This window comes from Coccinella septempunctata, chromosome 1 (genome assembly GCF_907165205.1).
Source record: "Coccinella septempunctata chromosome 1, icCocSept1.1, whole genome shotgun sequence".
Taxonomy (NCBI): Eukaryota; Metazoa; Arthropoda; class Insecta; order Coleoptera; family Coccinellidae; genus Coccinella; species Coccinella septempunctata.
This window is the reverse complement of record NC_058189.1, coordinates 58712536-58728874: the sequence shown is the minus strand read 5'-3', so window position 1 is coordinate 58728874 and position 16339 is coordinate 58712536. Positions and strand designations below refer to the sequence as shown.

At 36.2% G+C, this 16339-nt stretch overlaps 1 protein-coding gene across 5 annotated transcripts in view; it reads right to left on the bottom strand.

Moving 5' to 3' along the window:
• LOC123323024 (potassium voltage-gated channel protein Shab) overlaps positions 1 to 16339 on the bottom strand; it is a 167066-nt gene that overhangs the window by 64651 nt on the left and 86076 nt on the right. For all 5 annotated transcript variants that reach the window (XM_044911214.1, XM_044911212.1, XM_044911215.1 and 2 more), the window contains exon 2: positions 3213 to 3563. In XM_044911214.1, coding sequence (XP_044767149.1) covers positions 3213 to 3470 — 258 coding nt within the window. In that variant the 5' untranslated portion in view covers positions 3471 to 3563. The remainder of the gene's footprint in view (positions 1 to 3212; positions 3564 to 16339) is intronic.

Sequence of the window (16339 nt, the reverse complement as noted above, 5' to 3'; positions counted from 1 at the left end):
ATCAGTTGCGGTGACAAGAATTGTAACAGATTATTTCGATGAGATGAACATCCATCGATTAGACTGGCCTCTTCGTAGCCCCGATCTAAACCCAATTGAGCATGTGTGGAACATTTTAAGAAGGCTTATTCGCAACCGTCAATCGGAAACCATTCCAGCTTTCAGAACAGCTCTTCTTGAAGAATGGGAAAATGTTCCACAACAGGCAATTGCCAATTGTATTGGAAGCTTACCCCGCCTCATGGAAGCAGTGACAAGAGCACTTGGAGGCTATACTCAATATTAGAATATAAGAATGTGTTTATTTTTCATAATTTTATATGTATATTATTAATGTGTAATCGTTATAAAATGCATAGTGCAAATAGTTTCGTTTGAAACATCGTATCTCCTTTCAGGAAAGAGCTATTGACGTGAACTAAACAAGAAAATATTAAGAAAAGATCAGGCTTCAAAAACTCATTTGAAGGTACATCATTGCTTCACTAATTACCTCCACAGAGTGTTCAGAAATTCAGAGGAAATTGCAACTTTCAGTTTTACCCTGTATACCCTCAAATTCAATTGAAATTCCTGTAGACTCGACATCAAGTGATAAACTAGTTGAAATAGGCTACAAATAGAAAACAAAATGATCAAAATCGATGCACACCTTGAAAAGTTATTTTGAAATGAATTCGGTGAAGATTTTGTTTGTCCGGTTTTTTTTTTGTCCAGGAGTGTATTTTGAAGGCATGTCATTTCAATTCGAAATTCGGCAGTTAGAAATTAGCCTTATCATATTTCAAAGTGAAGGTTAGACCATTACCAAATGTGAGATAAATGATGGTTTTGTAATCCTTCTATTATACTTTCGATGCTCCAAACAAGATGCTAATCGATATTACGTTTTGTTGGGTCTAGAGCGCTTGGGAATATATATGTCTAACTAAACCGTTCTCGTACACGAAGGATTCACGTAATAGTTTTCAAAGACAGGCTTACTTCTTCGCTTTTATACATTGTCTCTGAGTTTGCAGTTCTGGATGTTCAAATTCTTCTTGATACTTCGTAAAAAGAAAGTCACTTAGCTCTTCAGCTCCATTCTATGAAACACTTTGTAACGGCGTTTCCTCGAATATAACCAGCACCAGCTATTTTTTAAACAAACAACAGCAAACCTACTCTGGTGGCTGCGAGTCGAAGATAAGGTTCCTTGTTATCTAGGGTGTTAGCGATAACTATTGAATATCAGACAGAATATTCATTACAACCGTCACAAGCTTCAGGGCTGACCCTGCTCTACAAAGATTTATATGGAAGATTATCGAGTAGAAAGATGAGAAACGAAGCGACTACAGTGATGTGAACGCCATCTGTGTTTCAAATGTGTCCTTGAGACTGGTTATAATATTAATTTGAGGGCCATTTCCAGGAACATATGAAATTTCAGATTTCAGATGACCATGATCAAAGAGGTTTTGTATGTTTTTATGAGAATAGAAACATAATTTTCGAACGATTTTTTGAGGTTTTCACCAAGACAAAAAGTTTAATAATCAAAAACCGTCAAATTAAATACATAATCATGAAGTGAGCACCATCTGTGTTTCAAATGTGTTTCTTAGACCTTAAGACTGGTCGAAATATTAATTCGAAGGAGAAACATATGAAATATCAGATTTCAGATGGCCATTTTCATCAAAGAGGATTTGAATATTTTGTTTCTGGTATTTATCTAGCTCGTTTTAGTTGTTGATCATTTTTTTGTCTAATTTCTTGGTGAAAACCTCAAAATATCGTTCGAAAATTATTGCATGGTGAATAATGTGGATAAAATAAAACGGATTTTCTGAAATTAAGTTTTTACTTTACTAATTAAAATGGAAATGTATATAAAATTCCGTCATTAATTGATTTTTGTCTTCAGTAACTGAAATTTTGAGCGTAAAGACAATGACTTGAGCAAACACTACTGACTACACTATGTATGTGTACATTTTACTGCGAGTCAATTGAGAATTGTTCATCCACGTAAATTGTTGTATGCGGGAAGCATCCCTTGCATGAAGGGCTACTCTTTTAATATATTCGAAAATGCAAAGGTTTTTCGTTTTGGGAAACGAGTGACTGTCAAATTGTTAATTGGACAGTCAAAGTTTCATGAAACCTGCTGTGTGAGTTCTTTTCATTAATTAATCAATTTGTATATTGTGTAATAAAGAGACCATATCATAAGGGAATCATAAAAAAAGCATAACCTACTGGCGAGGTCTTGTATACCTTTGTAAGGTTTTTCCAATTGTGGTTCTGAAAATTCTGTAAATAAAATGTAGAGAACTGAAATGTGTGTGATATGATGGTAAATTGAATATTAATTTCTGATATGAATTGTATAAATTCAACCAAGTTTGTCAATTCTAAACAACGTATTGCACAAAAATAGCACCTTTGACGTATAACTCCATATACTTTTCCGTCCTATTGAAACCTATGTTTTGTATCCATTATTGAACAAAGTCGATATTGGAATTCAGAACAAGAAATAGAATTCGAGTTTCGCGCCCTTCAATTATGAAACAGACAACTGTTTTTAGAGTTTTTCTGAATTGACAGTACATTTTCAGCTCTCTCATTGTCAAATGTGGTGAACACAGGCCGAAATTTTAACGGTTTTTGGTACTAAAGATATGAGGGCGTTTCCTATCTTTCTACTATAAAATCTTTGATTACAACCTTCACAAGCTTCAGCTCTACAAAGATTTATATGTTTTCTGTCATGGCAGTCAGCTGTCACATGTCCATATTATATATAGTAATAGGAATAAATTCAGATGCATACCACCCGCCGATATGAATATTAACAAGTGTTACGATCTGAATTGAACTAGCCAATTTGCCATCGTCAAGGCCCCAAATGGAGTACGCCCCATCGAAGGAAAGCAGATCTGACCAAGGTTTCGCTCTCATTTGACCTCATCAGAGCAACATAGCATTTTTCTCCGATGGAGAACGTTTGGAATTGATGGAACTTTATTCAATATTGGCACGTGCTACTGGGTACTATACATTTACCCAGAGTGCCACCCAATATGAAACGGTGTCCGATTCAATCCCCTCCTATTACTATATAGTATTTCATTTAGACCTTTGAGCGCTCTCTAATCCCTTTTTGGTTAGTAAATTTGAGGCATGAAATCATGGAAGGGCACTGATTATCTTGAATTACTCACTTCATGTTTGACTCCACCAACATTGATGCAAACCCTCCTGTTCAGCGCCTTGTTGCGCATAATCATGAAGGGTTCCGGAGGTAGAGACGACATGGACCTCGAATAGTGACGCTGCTGCAGCTGGAGCGGCAGCTGAGGCGTCGGATGGGGTGGCGAGAACCCGGTGCCGGCGTGGTGCACATCGTCGACGTCGAGGTCGTCGTCGTCGTTGCGCACGTTGCTCCATCGCACGGCAACCCCATCGCCGTCCCTGTCCATGGATTGGACGGCTGCGCCACTGCAAGCGGGCAGGGTACCCTGGTCTCAACCACCGGTTCCTTCTGCCAGTTCCAGCGGTTGCGTCATCTTCAACTGAAAGAAAAATTGTTATCATGAGCATTTTTATTTCGGGGAAATTTGGAATATTTTCACAAGTGGTCTTAAGTACGCCGCTGTTTCCAGCAAATTCAGGAAGTTCGAGAACCATTCCGAATCATAGGTTAGGTTGAACTGTGAGAGAGAGAGGGAGAGAGAGGGAGAGAGAGAGGGAGAGAGAGAGAGGGGAGAGAGAGGGGAGAGAGAGGGGAGAGAGAGGGAGAGATAGAGGGAGAGAGAGAGAGAGACAGAGAGAGAGAGAGATATTTATTGGTGTCTCACAATACAATATTGTTTACACAGGTCAAAAAAAAAAAGTTATTTACGTATATAATCTTCACATAAAATCTGCAGCATGACATCACAGAGACAAAATAAAGATAGGCGACTCAATGCGAAATGTCCCCGAACCATGGTCAACCCAATATAAAATTTGAGTCATCTATCGTCTCAGAATAGAATTCGTCAATTGAATAAAACGCCCTGCTTCTCAAAAATGATGTAAGCTTTCTTTTAAACTGTCTTCTGGGCATAGTCTCAACCACACCAGGAAGTTTGTTGTACAGGTTTGCAGAGCTATAGATTGGACCTCGCTGCGATCTACTGAGTCTAAGGAAGTCTTTTCGAATAAGTGATTTTCCTCGTGTAATAATGATTATGAATATTCGACTGTATATTGAATTTGTCTTTATTGGAGTGAACGTAAACAACGTTTTCTAATATGAAGATAGCAGGAAAAGTCAGAAGATTCAGATCTTTGAACGCTTCCCTACAGCAATCGCGATATCCCAGTCCACCCAAAATTCTGACACCACGTCTCTGCCGTCAGAAAACTTTGCTAGCGTGGGAACTGTTTCCCCAAAACAATACTTTGTATCTTAGATATGATTCTACTGAAGCACTCCTGAGTACTTCACTAGAAAGAGACCCGGAGAGGGTCTGCTGCTCAGTCCTGAGGCAAGTTTGTCGATATGAGGAATCCAGGTTAACGAGGAATCCAGACGAACGCCCAGAAATCTAACAGAATCTATGATATCCAGATCATCATCAATCCTCCTCAGACTCATCAGGAGCTCCTGAGATTTGTCCTCATTAATACAGAGTCCATTCGCAGAGAACCATTCGAAAAACCTCGACTGGACACAACGCGACATCTCCAACAAGTCACCCAAGTCGGAACCATGAAGCAAAAATGTAGTGTCATCTACGAAAAGTATGGTATCCGCTTCAGGTATATATTCCGGAAGATCATTGATGGATATAAGAAAAATTACTGGTCCAAGAGTAGATCCCTGACACAACCCGATCTCCATTGGCATCACCCCCGAGCACGAATCATTCGCAAGGATTATCTGTAGCCTATTCCCTAAAAAAGATTCAATCAATTTGGTCGATATGTGATCAAATCTGTAAATCCTTAGCTTCTCGAGTAGCTTGTCATAAGAAACGGAGTCAAAGGCTTTGGTTGAATCCACGAATTATGATAGGCAGTACTTTCTGTGTTCAAAGCAGTCAATTGCGTAGTTAATCAAGTGCTCTACTGCATCTGTGGTGTTTATTGTATCCCAAATTGCTTGATTTTGGCTGTTCCTGATATTTCCAGACTATACATGGTACATTGTACTCGTACTCGTACAAATATTTGTACTGTAGATTCTTGAGGTCAAAAGAAATACTTTTTTCCTATACCATTTTTTCAGATTCGGCACTGAAAAAAAGATATAGTCATTTTAAGTTTTCATGATGAGATGTGCCTTCCCTGGGAAAACAAAATTCCCTTCAGAATAACTAGCTGAATCTGTGACACTACACATCTGTGGATCTTTTGAACAGAGTTGTATTCAGCCAAAAGTGCCAATTTTTCAAATTTCACAGATACTTTTGAATCTTTGAAAATCAAATTACTCGAAAACGGCGCATTATTCGTGAAAATATGGAGAATACTTTTATTTTACAAAACGTTCAAATATTCATTAGATAGTGTCCAACTTAGTTTCAATTTTTTGGTATTTTTATGGTATGTAATGCTCGTAATGGTCAAAAATAAGAAAACTGGAAGACATGGGTGATATCTTGTATTTGAAGAAGATTCATCAAATAAATGAAAAACTATATTCCGAAATTCATTTCATTCGATAAAACCGTTTGTGGGATAGAACTAAAAGTAAATGATTTTTATGGTTTTTCAACAGCCTGTATCTTTTAAATAGAGCCGATTCGGATATAATGGTAACGACCTTCTTTTGACCTCAAAAATCTACCGTTAAAATATTTATATCTATATATACATAGATATAGGTAAAAAACATTGAAAGGAGCCCTGGGCTCGATTTTCGTGAAATGTCCATTAGTGGAAATAGTTTCAAGATATATTCATTTGTCTTGAAGATATAACCGAATTTTGATATTTTGTCGATTTAGAAGATGTCATTACTTTTTTTCCCAGTTGTCCATCGAAATCGAACATCGAAAAGATAGGGTCAGTAAAAAAATCGTCAAGACCCAACGCTTGCACCGAGGTAGATGAAATTTCGAGATTTATTACTAGAAGAAGTGCTTTTTCAGAATATGTATCACAATCAAACCTACGATGATTTTTCTGGGATATACTTAACCCGAAAGTTGACCTTCGAAAAAACCCGAAAAAAATGAGGTCAGTTGAAAATTCATCAAAACCGAACGGTGGCACCGAGGTCTATCGAACTTCAAGATTCGTCACTGAAAGAGTTGATCTTTCAGAATATCCCATTTAGATCTTTTGATTTTTCTGTGAGATACGCGTGTCGAAAATTGTCTTCGGATAAATACCTAAAAAAATGGGGTATCAATTCGGCATCACGGGCATTCTGGAAGCTAAAGGATAGAGTGTTTCAAAATCACGACCTCAATCTGAAGACCAAGACAGCTGTTTACAAAGGAGTGGTCCTCCCAGCGCTTCTTTACGGAAGCGAAAGCTGGACGCCCTACAGGCGACATATTAAACAGCTTGAACAAACGCAACAGCGTCATCTAAGACAGATAATGCACATCAGATGGTTCCACAAAGTTTCGAATGCAGAAGTCTTGCAACGCGCGAGTTGTACAACAAATGAGACTCAAGTAACGAGGGCCCGACTCAGATGGAGCGGCCACATTCTGAGGATGCAAGACACAAGATTCCCCAAAATAGCTCTATATGGCTAATTCACTGAGGGAGTCCGGAAACCAGGTGGCCAGTATAAGCGGTTTAAGGATACACTACATCAATCCCCAAAATCAGTTAATGCCAATCATAACTGGGAACAACTAGCATTAGACAGGTCACAGTGGAGGTCTTTGGTAAACAGTTATAGTGGAGACTCGAGAAGGTTACAGCGACGGCCAGATCTGGTTGGTGACTATCCATGCCCGGAATGTGGTAGGATCTGTAGGTCACGGTTGGGTCTCTACAGTCACAGGAGAGCACACAGTCGCAATTAGCCCTGCAAAAATTATAAGTCTGTTCGCACTTTTTTTTGCCTTATTTTTCTTTTTCTTTTTGTTTTTTCTCTTTTTTGGTCTTTTTGTAGATTCATTCCCGGCAACGGGATACAGCAATGAATGAATGAATGAAAAAATATGGGGTCAGTTAAAAATTCGTCAAGACCGAACGGTTGCATCGCGGTCGATGAAATTTCCAGATTTATTGAAAGAATAGTTGCTCTTTGAGAGAAATATTATTCCGGATATAGAAAAATGATTTTTCCCCTTTAAAATAAGAATAAGTTTCAAAGTAGTTTTCTTTCAAACATATAACTATATAGCCTATTTTATATCAACAAACACCATACACAAGTTCAAATATAAAATTACACACTTCTAGTTTGATAAACCATGGCTAAAATGGAAAAATTCCAACTATTGCAATAGTTAAGCAGAGAATAATGCTAATTAAAAAAGAGAGCTGAAATAAAATTTTCAGCGTCAAATTTGGTATTTTATTGGTGAAAGCTTAATCGTTTCTGGTGTAAAAGTTCTAATACATTCAAAATGTATTTCTTTGCAGGAAAAAAGATTTATCGTGTACAATTTCACACTTTTTACATGATTACATCAATCCATTCTTTTCAGTCTACCAACAGAATCGGCATTTTCGGATATTCCACAAATATTTCCTTAGGCCAGCCGAATTGATCTAGTCAATTGCCTCTGTTGAATTATTCATCATGACGCGTATCGATTTTATTATGTATACAAATGCCGCCGAATATGATAAGAAAATACTTTCATATTGTGAACGTGAACAACGTCCTCTATGGAATAGAAAACCCCATTGAAATGAATCAATATGGAGGGTCTTTGTTGTATACACCTATTCATGTCAACGTACTGAACGTGAACGATATGGCGGCAAATCAATAGTTTAGTCCCAGATGAATACTATTCGTGGTCATTCAATTGGTAAAGTAACCCGGTGTGTCAATGTTTCATGCAGATGAAGGAGAGAATGGGGGATATCAGCTAATTGTACGAAAGTCGAGCTATTCATTTACAAGGGAGTGGTAATGTCTACTTTTTCTGAAACGTCCTACCCCTCTTTGAAAAACTTTTATTGATTTTTATCGACAGTCCATCTTATATTCAAAGAATAACTATCAAAAAAGATATACAATCATAAACTAAAATTAACTTGACACCTGGATTTTCCGGCTTTGAAATGAAAATGTGGAATATCGCACAGAATAGTCAATTTCTGAGTCGAGGGAGAACAACTTTTTTTTTTGCATCCTCGTAACTGCAACCCTCTAATGGGTGTGAGCACAACCCCTTGATTTTAAATAGGGATGAGGGGTGTTGCGATACCTCATGTTGAAGATCATATCGAGTACCATCTGATCCAGAAATTTCGCTTCAAAATTTCCATCGATTACGAAATGACAGTTGAAATAGTGGAAAAGTATTTAGGTAGTAATATAAGTTTTCCTGAAAACGTTCAGGTACATTACTCAAGATTTCTGGTGTAATTTGACGGCATTCATTAATGATCCGAGTTTGCAAATCATCCAGTGATTCAGCCAGGGGAGTGTAAATCTTGGATTTCAGGTGGTCGCATAGAAAAAAGTCCACTGGAGTCAGATCAGGTGATCTGGGTGGCCACTTCCAAACCAGGCGTGAGGAAAATTTCCATCCTAGAACTGACGCTGATCGTTTTGATGGTCTTCTACATTCTTCAATACTTGCACGAGGGCTGGATAAATAGCGTTCTCCAATAGATCTGAATAAATTTGGCCAGTGAGATTATCTACTATAACAAAATTACAGATTATGTGATTTCCATAAATATCCGCCCAAACATTTAATTTTTGGGAAAACTGGGTATGCACCTCACGAAATAATCTTGTATTGTCATCTGACCAATACCGACAGTTATGCCGGTTTACAATACCGTTCAAATAAAATGAACAATAGTCCGAAAAACAGATATCGAACATGTATTTTTGATTACCGTTGATAATTTCCCTGAATATTTCACTGGAGTCGGCAATCGGGATCATCCTCATTCAGTTTCTGAACCAATAGTATCCCATAAAGATAGAATTTATGTTGTTTAAGGATTCTCATGATTGTTGTGCGTGAAACACCAGATATATCGAACAATTTCCTAGTACTAAAGGTCGGATTCATTGCTACATGACCTAAGACAGCCATGTCCCTCACTTCGTCTCTTTCATGCACCCTCTTTCTGATTCCGATTGAATCCGTAGCGTCAAATTTTGCACAATGTAAGCAGCGGATACATATTTCCAGGAAGTCGTTCGTTATAAAGCCGGTGTTGTTCGCGCAAAGTCGTTATTTCTTAAGAATAATTTTATAATTTCCACCCTTTCTTCTACGGAATACATCATTTTAAGTCTACTAAAAATTTACAATCGCTTTGACACACTTGTAGCGTTCTTGAAAGTTCACGATAGATTAAATAAACAACATAACTTCTAAATACCTTTGAAATGTGTAAAATACGAATAATATTCTCGAGATAAATTCCACATGGCCTCTTTCACTATTTTCGCTGTTATTTCATTATCGAAGGATATTTTGAAGCAAAATTTTAGTATCAGATAGTACTCGATACGATCTTCAAAATAAGTTATCGTAACACCCCTCATCCCTATTCAAAATCAAGCGGTTGTGCTCACAACCGTTAAGGGGTTGAAGTTACGGTAATGAAAAAAGCTAAAGAGTTGTTCCCCCTGTAATCAGTAATTGACAGGTCCGAGTGGTTTTCCAGATTTTCTTTAGTCGGAAAATCGAGGTGTTAAGTTTTTGTTGCTCAACTCTGTATAATAAATATATTCACTATGTTTGTTTCAGGGAATCTTGGTGATCAGATTAATTTTTTTATGGTTATTTCACGATAAATTAAGATTTTCGATGGAGAATGAAGAGATCTTTCAAACTACACTGCTGTAGTGGTCAATTAGACTCGTGGACTACTCTTTAAATGAAAATCTTAACGATAAATGGACTGGATCCAGAAGTCCTGATTTTATTATACTCAACCTAAAGCCCGGTATGTTGAAATCCCTGTGGCAGAACTCACTTCAGCTGGAGATTCAACTTTTAACCTCAGCAGTTGGCAGAGAGATAATAATAATAATTCTTGTCTCAGCACGCGCTGGAATTATGTTTGCCGAGGTAAGTAGACCAATTCAATTTCGGTAAGAAAATAGGTGGAGCATAGCACACACTCCATAACTTGAGGAAAAATCTAGCCAACCCAGATAGTACGTGACTTCGAATTATCTTATTCAATTACAAGAAGGAACCGAATGGATCAGTAGAAAACGTATAATGATTTTGGGAGTACGTGGACTTATTCCAATTTAAATGAGAAACGATTACTTCAGATCATGACTATTTTAGCAGTCGGTTGGCCATGAAATAATTTTCTCAAGTTTTTGTAACTGGAACGGAGTAAGGTTGGCACTCATGAAATGTCGTTAATGTCATGACGCCGTTGCCACAACTAATATCAATTTTTATTACGAAATAGCCGAAAGTGATTGAAAAAAAGAGAAAAGATTTCAGAAAGTGCTATTTAGAATTCAGATCCGCTCATCATATATATATATATACCCTGATATTCTAAAATCCACAATACGTCAGACAGTAGCGAACATATTCAATGTAAGAGAATTTATATAATGTTTCATCTGAATCTAAACAACTTATATTTCAGCTCAATATTTCCACAATCAGAAAGATTGTGAATGAAGAGGATATGGCAAAGAATTTCTTTCTATTGGGAGACCCAAAAAAGTGGTGGCATTTGAGAATTTTATGTTCGAGTGAATTAATGCTAAAAGTTTACTACAGGATTTTCGATGAATGTCATCGTAGAATATGTTCCCGAAAATTGATTTTTCTATTTTTCATTTGACTTTTCCTATACATTGTAAATGTCTTAAGGTACCAATAAATACCTAATTATTATTAGGTATTTCAATGTATTGAGATGAAAAGCCACAAATACGCGACAGTTCCCCTGTTAATTTTTTATTCATGTGAAATTTTTGTTCAAAGGTGAAGTTCATCTTGACCTGAAACTTCCTTCAATTATTTTTACTTACATTACATTGATGCATGATGATTTTTGTTGAAGAATTTAACATTCTTGTAATTATCTGTTAATTCCTTCGAGAGATACCCATTCCCAACCACTGCATCATATATATGCATTTCATCTTCGGGTTAATATTTTTGAAATCTACAACTAATGTAACGTCTTCAAAGTTTAGCCAAAGAAGATAACGAACATTAACTCTCCTCAAGCTAGTGCATATTATGATATTATACTGATCTCTTGTATTTTCCATGCAAATAATTGGATTTGGTATGCCTTCAGTCAGTTTGTATAAACTTCAATTATGTTCGTTACATATTTTCCGAAGAGATTCGACATTGCGATAAAATCCGAAATATCAGAAACTTTTACATAGAACGGGCAACATAGCATTAATTTAAAACCCAAAAATGTTTTGACAAGCGTCGTAACCCCACATTTTCGTACTATACAGAGTGAAATGTGTCAAATTTTCATGGTCAACAGAGTGCTAAAATAAAAGTGAATGGAGTGTAGAAGCTTCTGTTGATGCTAGACAAAACCAGTTTCCATTTCGAATGAACATGGGAAAATTTGTTTAGCGAGAGGAAAAACAATTCTTGCCTACCCTCATCCACAAAAGTTAATTTGACCTGAATTGTATTTCGAAAAATGAGGCTTTAATGAACGTAGACCACCAATTGTAGGAGTTTGAAGCGTTAAATAGATCCGTGGCTGAATTATCTGGTTCACAGAACCGGTAAATTGGGGAATTTGAGTGGGCAGATCCATATGCATGTAGAGGAGCTTATTTCCATAGTCTTTTCCTATTCCTAATCTGTTTTGAAGTGGGATTTCAGGATGTAGAAACATTTTCATCATCAAACTGTTCATTATTCATTATGAACAGATACATAACATCCGTTGATATAAAAATTAACGAACGTTAGGATCTAAATCGAGCTAGCTAGCCACCATCACTCAATATCAACAGACGATCCATCCCTTCGAGGGAGAGTAGATGCTCACCAAGGATTTGGACTCCTTTGACCTCGTCAGAGCAACACAACTCACGCCTCGATGAAAATGAAATGAATGGACTGCCTGTAAGTTGTGCCTCCATCAAAGTATCCATTTTCTGGGCTTCAAGAAGGTTACCCCTCGCTCCTGCATATTTCATCCAAAACATTTTTTGCGTATCCTATCAATGGTGGGGCATCCATCCTCCTCCTCGTGCACTTGTCAGTTTCTTCTAGGCTCATTCTCATTGAGTCTACCATTCTAAGGAATCCATTAAGGAGCTGTAGCATTTTTTGTTGAAATCTAGATACTTCTTAGATCTCGCAGTCTTGAAGTTCCCATGGAATTTGCTGGAATGTTCCAAAGAGTCCTCTAGTGACAATTTTTTTTTTTGTTTTTTTATTGTCCTGAAACTCTTTCTTATAGGTTCATTTCCTTATACTACAGAAAGGATTCATGCCAATGAAAATATTTCAGATTGTAATCCTTCACAGGCCAGTACTTCTTCATTTCCTTTGATTGAGTTTCCTTCAATGGGTAGATTGCAAAGAGAAACTGTCAGAACGATTGTCATAAGGTACCCATACGATTTTTTAACCAAATCTTATCGACATACCTCAAATATTCGTGAAAATAGAAGATTGGAATGCGGATAACTAATTTTTGCATCAATATATCGGAATATACAGGGTGGGCAAAATTCGTTGTCTACTGAAGGGATCTCGAGAACTATAGCAGCTAGAAGAAAACGGACGACACGTTCTCGAGCACTTTTTTCCTGACTATTCCAAATCTGAAAACAAATCCAGCATAACGTTCATAGATTTTGAGTTATGAACGAAAATTGAGAAATTGTCATTTTCAATGAAGCTGAATAACTCGCTTATTTTAACTCGTATTCGAAATCGGTTGTTACATTCTACAGGCACTTTTTTGTGAGGAATTCGAATATAATATTATTAAATTTTTTGATCCAGTTATTTTCGAGATACGGCAGGTATTTCTGATTCTTCAAGTGTAAACTATAGTTGAAAGTTCTTTCACCTTACTGCAATTTTTTGGCTGATTTCAAAAATGTATCATATGTCGCTACTCACATGAATGTTACACGAGAAAAAATTCAATACTTTTTTCTACTTTTCGAGTCTCTGTTGAATTATAAGTGGGCTGGATATTACAATGTAATATCTTTGCTTACCATAGCAATCGTTGAATATGCATTTTTTTTGTGAACCTGAGGCTCTGTGATTGGAACCACGGATTGCTGAATAAATATTTCGAGGATTAATTTGTCATCGTTTGTTCTCGCGATGTTTGGCATGCTTATCTAACGATGATTCACAATTCGAACACTACCATTGACAGAAGTACCTTATGTTCATCATCCTATTTTTGTAAAAATTATAATTATAGTTAACTATCGTATTTATTTATAATCCTGACTCTTTAAGTTTCTTTCAGAAATAGAAAAACGATAATTGAATAAATTTTCTTCTTTAATGATCAGACGAAAGTATTTTACTCTTTAAAGGATATCGATCTCGTTATCGATATATAAAAGAAATAATTATTCCACAGTCGGTGATTCCTATCACAAAAAGTTGACTTAACATTCAATTATGTGGAGTTCCCGAACCATAATACATTTTCAACGGTCGCTATGGTTACGCCAGCCTACTGAAAATTCAACAGTGGATCGAAAAGCAGGAAAAAGTATTGAATTTTTTTTTTTGTTATATTCATGTGACTAGCGTCATATGCTACATTTTCTAAATCAGCAAAAAAATTGCAGTAAGATGAAAAAACTTTCAACTATAGTTTACATTTGAAAAATCAGAAATCCCTGTCGTATCTCGAAAATGACTGGATCAAAAAATTTGATAATATCATATTCGAATTACACATAAAAAAGTGCCTGTAGAATGTAACAACAGATTCCGAATACAAGTTCAAATAGGCGAGTTATTTAGCTTCATTGAAAAACACAATTTCTCAATTATTTTCGTTCATAACTCAAAATCTATGAACGTTTGGCTGGGATCTGTTTTCAGTTTTGGATTAGTCAAGAAAAAAGAGCTCTAGAATGTGTTATCAGTTCTCTTTTAACTGCTATAGTCCTTCAGAGACAACGAATTTTGCCCACCCTGCACATGTCTCAAAACGGAAACGGTTGAAATTATAAGAAAGATGAAATCTGTTTTGTGAATGAAGTGCCAGATAAGAATTGTTCGAAAGATTGAACCTTTAAATGATAGAAAAAACATTCATTATAAATAATTTTCCAGTTTAATCAAAATCGAGAAACATTTCATTCGATCGATAATTGGAAAATTTTTTACTGCAAAAGTCTTCGTTTTTTTCAATATCTGGAAACGTATGGATTATCCTATTCGATTTTGTTAGGTCCGGCGATATCCCAGTCTATAATCCTTATCTAATCTAACAAAAAGTAAAGCCTCGTTCTCATGAAAAGCGATTTGGTAGAACTTCAGAGCTCGACTCAATCACTCATATTTCAGGTTTCCAGGACAGGGGAACAAAAAAATATATCTCCATTATTCAGATACATAGCGTATCTGGAACCAATGAATCGAAGTAGGAAAGGGAACATTTCCATGTTTTATTACCAGGGGCAGCCTTTGAAGAACACATATATCAGGACCTGTTTCGAGGAAAATATAAGATCGGGAGAACCTTGCCAAATTGGAGGAGGTTCAATTTATGTCCTTCTATGCCAGGAGAGAAAAAGTTTGGCACATAGCAAACGTTATTTATTCAACAACAATTCCTGGTACGATTCCAATTGGGTCTTTTCTCTTTGTGGGATATTTCAGAAGAAGTGGTTATTGAAATTTGGATTTTTTTCGGGTTGATCAAGACTTAAGCGTTATTCACTGTCTCTCAATATACAACTTCTATCCAAACTGCTAATGATTGTACTCAAGTATTCAAAAAACATGTTTTGGACATATTTGATATTGGACGAATTTTAACAACGTTCGTACCAACCAAAACGTTTTGAAAACTGGAATTTTCTTTGCACCCCATCTGAAGCTTCTCTTATGGAGTTGCAATTTCATCAATTCGAATAATAATTTCAATTACTATGTACTTATGAAGGAATGATGAAGTTTTATTGTAAATTGATGATATTTGGTCATCTAGGTTAAATCAGGATATCCGGATAATCAATTTTGCTGAAACTCAATTTGAATGCAGTGCACATTCATATGAATTATTTGAGATATTGGAACGTGGTGGTGAAAACGTTATTGATTTGTGCATGATAATGAGTTTATGTGGGTTCTCCAACTGCAGTGACTTATTGTAAAGGTTAGCGCACATATAACGGCATCAGATGGACGCATACCTTAAGATTTGGTCTATGTCTCTGATAAATTGGCAGGATTTCGTTTTTTTTTCTGTGAAATTTAGAAGAAACCTGACCTTGACTGAGGTACAAATGTAACAATTACAAATAATAAAGGGTTTTAGAAGATAGTTGCGAAAAAATTTCAGTGCTAATTCCTCGTCAAGAGATTGTGAAGGTCTTCAATATGAGTTTTTTTTTGAGCAACCCCTGCTTGAATACAACTTTCTAAAGATGAAGAAATTTTTTAATTTTTTTTTTAGAAACCAGAAAACTCACAGAAATGAAACTGAGCAGAAATGAAACTATTCATTCACACCCTGTATATCGATGAAGACTCAAGCAAAGCTGATGGAGAATTTTCGAAACTCAGGCTTTACGAAAAGTGAAAAAGTTTTTATTTTGAACCTTTCTAATATTATACACATTCTTTATTTTAAGTGAACATCGGGTGTTTCATTGCAGTGCTTCTTTGTAGACAATATCTTCCATTCTGTTGCATAAACAAATAAAGTTAAGGGTTTGCCAACACTGGAGCATGATACGTACAGGGGGGCAAAATTCGTCTACTGAGGGGATCTCGAGAACTATGGCAGCTAGAAGAAAACGGATGGCACATTCGTTTTCGAGCTCTTTTTTCATGACTAATCCAAATATAAAAACAGAATCGGCCTATATCGTTTTTAGATTTCGAAAAAATCAAAAATTGAGATTTTGACGATTCCGAAAAGTTCTCATAACTTTTTTGTCTTATAGATCTGAAACTTATATGAAAGAGGCACTTTCATACGTGGAATCTACTGACAAAAGTTTTTTTTTGCA